This window comes from Colobus angolensis, unplaced genomic scaffold, assembly GCF_000951035.1.
Source record: "Colobus angolensis palliatus isolate OR3802 unplaced genomic scaffold, Cang.pa_1.0 Scaffold326, whole genome shotgun sequence".
Taxonomy (NCBI): domain Eukaryota; kingdom Metazoa; phylum Chordata; class Mammalia; order Primates; family Cercopithecidae; genus Colobus; species Colobus angolensis.
The window spans coordinates 384,763-391,825 of record NW_012116555.1 but is presented as its reverse complement, the minus strand read 5'-3'; the positions used below and the strand labels follow the sequence as shown (position 1 = coordinate 391,825).

The 7,063-nt window shown below is 39.5% G+C and overlaps 1 protein-coding gene across 1 annotated transcript in view; it reads right to left on the bottom strand.

The window, feature by feature from the left end:
* Positions 1-1,891: 1,891 nt before the first annotated feature.
* Positions 1,892-7,063, bottom strand: part of SPAM1 (sperm adhesion molecule 1 (PH-20 hyaluronidase, zona pellucida binding)) — a 49,740-nt gene continuing 44,568 nt past the window's right edge. Inside the window, exons 6-7 of the mRNA XM_011951743.1 lie at positions 3,006-3,104; positions 1,892-2,294 (exon numbers count right to left, since the gene is read on the bottom strand). Of these exons, the coding sequence (XP_011807133.1) occupies positions 3,054-3,104 (51 nt within the window). The 3' untranslated portion in view covers positions 1,892-2,294; positions 3,006-3,053. The remainder of the gene's footprint in view (positions 2,295-3,005; positions 3,105-7,063) is intronic.

Genomic DNA, 7,063 nt, shown 5'->3' with positions numbered 1-7,063 from the left:
TAGGCAGCAGCACAGTGTCAAAATAGAAACAAGGTAATTGGTAAAAGTCATGTACCCAAGAAATAATTTACTGTGTGGTTTGAAGCAGAAGAAGCAGGTAAAAGCAGTGCTTATTTAAAATGAAATTATCGGCCAAGCACGGTGGCTCACTCCTGTAATCCCAACACTTTGGGAGGCCGAGGTGCAAGGGTCACTTGAGGTTAGGAGTTCAAGACCAGCCTAGGCAACATGGTGATATCCCATCTATACCAAACATACAAAGAGTTACCTGGGTATGGTGGCACGTGCCTGTGGTCTCAGCTCCTTCGCATAGGCTGAGATGGGAGGATCCTTTGAGCTCAGGAGGCAGAGGTTGCAGTGAGCCAAGATCATGCCACTGCACTCCAGCCTGGGTACAGATTGAGACCCCACCTCAAAAAATAAATAAAATAAAATAATTACATGACAACTGATGTTTTAAAATTAATATTTTGAGACATGTGATGGAGGAATTAGAAGATTCTTTATGCAGCGGCTAACACCTTCAAAGATGATTTCCTATTTAACAAGCCCTTTTTGAAATTTAAAATCCATCAGCATCTTCGGAATGTTGATAAGTTTCTGTTACACATAAACTTCACTGGACGCTTTGTGAACAAACAGAACACCTGTGGTGCAGAGTAGCACATCTTGGAGTTTCACAGTTTTAGAGGAGGAAGTATCTCCATGCAGTGGATCTGACTCACTGCTTCCTATGGTCCTGCTTGTCTATAGCGAAGTGTCCACTAATGCTAGGGCCTTGAATCATTGCCTTTTGAATATGTTTTGTCAGAAAATGAAAACAGAACATGAACTTTTTTTTTTTAACAAATCTATGATAGGGCCGGGCGCGGTGGCTCAAGCCTGTAATCCCAGCACTTTGGGAGGCCGAGACGGGCAGATCACGAGGTCAGGAGATCGAGACCATCCTGGCTAACACGGTGAAACCCTGTCTCTACTAAAAATACAAAAAACTAGCCGGGCGAGGTGGCGGGCGCCTGTAGGAGGCTGAGGCAGGAGAATGGCGTAAACCCGGGAGGCGGAGCTTGCAGTGAGCTGAGATCCGGCCACCGCACTCCAGCCCAGGTGACAGAGCAAGACTCCGCCTCAAAAAAAAAAAAACAAAAAAACAGATCTATGATATAGAAATATGCAGACAACCCAAAACTCAGCATAACTCTTTTTAAAGTACTTCTGCTCAGATAACCCTAAAATTGAAACATGGGCTCTTAATTCTTCCTTTGTTGACATCAACCTCCCCTTGCTGAAAATGAAACTCAGTGATATGAAGCCAATGGAAATTAAAGGACGCAAATCTAATTCAGATAGTCTTGAAATATTTCGTTGTTTCCCTGTCAAAAGCCCATTGTGTCATCTGTGAGCTTGAACTGATTCTATTTGCTACAACATGCTGTTGTGAGCCCAGCTTTTTAGAATGTGTTACCACTAAAACAGAAAGTCTGCAGGAAAGTGCACATACTGCCACGTCAAAAACCATTCTCCAATTTCAGATTCTCATTCAAAATAAGGTAGAGGACGGGTGTGGTGGCTCATAGCTGTAATCCCAGCACTTCAGGGGGCCGAGGCGGACGGATCACTTGAGGTCAGGAGTTCAGGACCAGCCTGGCCAACATAGTGAAGCCCCATATCTACTAAAAGTACAAAAATTAGCTGGGCGTGGTGATGCACGCCTCTAATCCCAGCTACTTGGGATGCTAAGGCAGGAGAATCGATTGAACCCGGGAGACAGAATTTGCAGTGAACCTAGATCATGCCATTGCACTCCAGCCTGGGCAACAAGAGTGAAACTCCATCTCGAAAAAAAAAAAAAATGATAAGGAAGAGATGCTTTCTCATTGAAATTTATTTTTTTAGCAAAACCAAAGTTTATTTTTAACTTTATTTTCACGTTATGGATTTTTTTTTCTTTCCCCAATGTTTAAGCATGTTGCCTGAAATTACTTTTCCATGCTAACATTGACAGAAAAGGTGTAATTCTTTATAAACAGCATTTTGATCCAATGCAATAAAATAAGCTGTGTACATAATTTTTCTTATAATCTTATATAAATATCTTCTGGAAGAAAATCGATAGGGTTCATCAGATTTCCAAAGCCTCCATGATGTCAAAAAGGTTAAGGATAATACCATGAAAATCTGACTATCTTGAGGGAAACTCTATCTTTGTAACTTGCCTTCTCCCCACAGCATCTAGGAGAGTGACTGCACTTAATACTCAAGGATGTTGGTGATGATAATCATGGTTTTTTCATTTCCTAAAGGATATTGATCATGAGACAGAGTTAGCTGAGTAAACAGAAACATATATGGATTTTAATTTTAAAACTGAGTTCAAAACTGTCTTCCTTATAAAGTCAAGGAAGAAAACCTCTTTATTTAGTATCTTATGAATTGGAAAAGGAAGACCAGACTGGGAGGATGTAGAACAAAAATGTATTTCCTTTGTTTGCTACCACAAAATTATGGAATAGAATATGTTTCTTTACTTGTAATGCAAGCATTTGTATACTAGGTTCATCAAAGTCAAAGTCTTTATCAATTAAAATAAACATCCTAAAGGTACTGATTTTGTTATGGACTGAACTGTGTCCTTTCAAAATTCATATGATGAAGTTCTTAAACCCTAGTAGCTTACTATCATTATCATTAGTAGTAGTAGTAGTAGTATTTGTAGAGATGAGGTCTCTCTGTGTTGTTCAGGCAGGCCTTGAACTCCTGGCCTCAAGCAATCCTCCCATCTTGTCCTCCCAAACTCTGGGATAACAAGCATTAGCCACTGCACCCAGCCTCAAACTCTAGTAGCTTAAAATGTGACCTTATTTGAAGACAGGATCTTTACAGAGGTAATTAAGTGAAAATGAGGTCTTTAGAGTGTTGTCTAATCCAACATGACTGGTGTCCTTATAAGGGGAAGAAACATGGTCACAGACAGAAACATATGGAAGACACAAGGAGAAGATAGTCACCTACAAGCTAAGGGAAGAGGCCTGAAACACATTTATCCCTCATGACTCTCAGAAGAAACCAATTCTGCTAATACCTTGATCCCAGACTTCCAGTCTCGACTGTAAGAAAATTAATTTCTGTTGTTTAAGCCATCTAGTCTGTGGCACTTTGTTATAGCACCACTAGCAAACTAATAGAGATATACAGAATAAATCCCAGGAGACTCCAGGTAAAGAAAGTGAACCCAGACTAAAGGACTTGAGGAAGCACTAAGCTGGGGCACAGAAGAAGATATGATGTATTAATTCCTCTGACCACCACCCTATGGAAAGGAGAAACCTCTCTTAAAATACAGAGCTAGCTCTGAGGTTCCAAGTTTTCAGTTCCTTCACCATAGATGAAAGCTATTAGATATACTATCCAAGGCAATCTATAGATTCAATGAAATCCTATCAAAATACCAGTGTCATTTTTCACATAAATAGAAGAAACAATCGTAAAATGTGGGTGAATTTTTAAAAAAAGCCCAAACAGCCAAAACAATCCTGAGCAAAAGGAACAAAGCTGGAGGCATCACACTACCTGACTTCAAAATATACTACAAGGTTATAGTAACCAAAAGCGAGAGCATGGTATTGGTAGAAAAACAGACACATAGACCAACAAAACGAGATAGGGAACCCAGAAGTAAATCCATGTTTCTATGGCCAATTGATTTTTAACAAAGGCGCCAAGAACATATATTGGGGAAAAGACACCCTTTTCAATAAATGGTGCTGGGAGAACTGGATCTCCATACGCAGAAGAATGAGAACGTACCCGTATCTCTCAACATATACAAAAATCAACTCAAGATATATTAAAGATTCAAACATAAGACCCCAAACTATGAAACTACTGGCATAAAACATAGGAGAAATGCTTCACTACTTGGCTTGGGTACAGAATTTACGGCTAAGACCTCAAAAACACAAGCAAGAAAATCAAAAATAGACAAATGGAGCTATGTTAAATGAAAGGCTTCTGTACAACAAAGTAAACAATCAACAGAGTGAAGAGATAACCTGCTGAGTGGGAGAAAATATGTGTAAACTGTTCATCTGACTAGGGACTAATATCCAGAATATATAGGGAACTCAAACAACTCAACAGTGAAAAAACAAATAACCCCATTTTAAAAATGGGCACTCCAACCTTGGTTTGCATCTTGACCCTAGCCCTTGTTTCCCAGTGGGTTACTTTGGGAAAGTCGGTCAGAGTAAGATCTCAGTTTCTTCAGATAATAACAGTGTCACCATCACAGGGTATTATGGAGATTAATGAGAAAATGCCTATAATCTTTTAACACAGGCCTGGCCCAGAGCGAGTAATCAAAAAATAAGAGCTACAGTAAAAATAACAGCAATACAACAAACAAGCATATGGTGCTTACTATGTACCACGTACTGATCAAAGAGCTTACACATATCAATTAATTTCATTCTCACACAGATGAGGAAACAAAGGCACAGACAAGTTGTGTAACCTGCTCAAGCTTGCACAGCCAATGAACAATGGGCCTAGAACTCAAACTCAGGTAGTCTGGCTCTAGAAACCATATTTTCAAACTATTAGACATACTATCTCTATTATTATCCATTGTTAAAGACACAGCCTTTATCTCTTTCTTGAGCTTTGAAATCACATGGCTTTGAAGAAAAAAATTATCAAGATACCCTACAGGCACCTCAAATACAACATGCTCAAAACCTAATCCCCCAAACCTGCTTTTCCACCTGTGCTCCTTTCTCAGGACTCGATGTCATTGTCCTGGCAAGGAACTTGGTGTCAGATTGAGGTTAGGAGGCAAGACTTTACTCCAGACCAGATTGAAGATTGGCTGAAACATGAAAGAGGCACCAAAAGCAATTCTCCATAAGACACACCTGCCAGTATCATGACAGTTTATTATTGCCATGGCAACACCTGGAAGTTGCCTTCTCTTTCCATGGCAATAGCTCAGAAGTTACCACACCTTTTCTAGAAATTTCTGAATAACCTGCTCTCAGTTTGTATATAATTATAAGTGGGTGTATATATGACTAAAGAACTGCCCCTTGGCAGCTACTCTCAAGCCCTGCTCGGCAGTAGCGGTCATGAAGCTCTAACACTGCCACCTCAATAAAGCTGTTTTCTTCTGCCACTGGGTCACTCTTGAACTCTTTCCTGAGCAAAGCCAAGAACCTTCCTAGGCTAAGACCCAATTTTGGGGCTTACCTGCCCTGCAAAAAATTAGGTTCCTTGCTTTCCCTTGACCCTCCCATATCCAGTCATCCAAGTATTGATTTCTAATTCTATCCTTTTCTCTCTATTCCTAATACTTCCCTAATTCAAGACTTTATCCTCTCTGGCCTAGATAATGGCAATAGCCTTCTAACTAGTTTTCCTGCCTCTAGACTCAAAGACCCAATTTCTCCACAACATACTTTCTTTGCAGCTTTAAAATACAAATCTGACCATTTCAATCTGGGCTAAAGGATTAATTGCTGTTTCACTAACATCATCCAGAAGACACTTCATATCTGACACCTACCTTTCCGGCCCCAACTCCCATCTTCCACCGTGTCCCCCTTCATTCTTGCATTTCAGCGTCTCCAGAGGCTCTCACACTCTCTCCATCTCTCTCACACACACATACATACACCCACACATGTGCACACATGCACACACACATGCACAGACACTGTGCTGTTTCACAAATACTATATTGGGATCTATGTTTTAAAATTATCAGCATAACTCCTAAGAATATATAAAACAATCACAGGGAATATATAATCACTTACTTCCTACCCTACCATTTCCCTCACTGACCAAATAACCACAAAATTAATTTACTTGTAGAAAAAAAGTTTCAATCAGTTTTATAAGTAATTTTTAAAAATTATCTTTCAAGGACACAGAAGAACTTGCAGACAATCACCAAACAGTCACATTATTCCTATACTGTTTTTACATTGTAATACCAGATTTATCTGAAATATAAGCTGACTGATTTCCTTCAGGACACATACTGTGACTAGCACTGGGACTAGCTATTATTTCTGTTTGTTGAAACCAAAAGGCTTCAAGGACACAGAAATGTCACTGTTGAAGAAGCACAGGGGACTTGATGCCATTATCTTACTGCCCCCTGCTGCTATTATTGTGTGTTATAAATGAGGCCCAGGAAATTGTAAAGTGATGCAAACTTCTAATAACCTAAGCGTCCTCTTTTCTCAATTGCCAGTGTCTCCTTTTTAATCCATAAAAGCCATATTGAAGGCATATAAAAAATTAACAGATGACCCTTGATAACCTATTCCCTATGATACAGCACCCAGAAAAAAAAATATTTATTTTTTCTTCAACCTTTAAGTTTCAGGGTGTATGTGCAGGATGTGCATGTTTGTTACCTAGGTAAATGTGCGCCATGGTCCTTTGCCGCACAGATCAATCCATCACTTAGGTATTAAGCCCAGCATCCATTAGCTATTCTTCCTAATGCTCTTCCCCTACACAGGCTCCAGTGTGTGTTTTTCCCAATGTGTCCATGGGTTCTCATTGTTCAACTCCCATTTATAAGTGAGAATATGTGGTGTTTGGTTTTCTGTTACTGTGTTAGTTTGCTGAGGATAACAACTTCCAGCTCCATCCATGTCTCTGCAAAAGACATAGTCTCATTCCTTTTTATGGCTGCATAGTATTCCATGATGTACATGTACTACATTTTCTTTATCTAGTCTACCACTGGTAGGCATTTAGGTTGATTACATCTTTATTATTGTGAATAAGGCTGCAATGAACATACATGTGCATGTGTCTTTATAATAAAATGATTTCTATTCCTCTGGATATATAACCAGTAATGGGATTGTTGGGTCAAATATTATTTCTGCTTCTAGATCTTTGAGGAATAGCCACATTGTCTTTCACAGTGGTTGAACTAATTTGCACTCTCCCCAACAGTGTAAACGTGTTCCTTTTTCTCTGCAACCTCACCAGCATCTGTTGTTTCTTTCTTTTTTTTTTTTTTTGAAATGGAATCTCACTCAGTCAC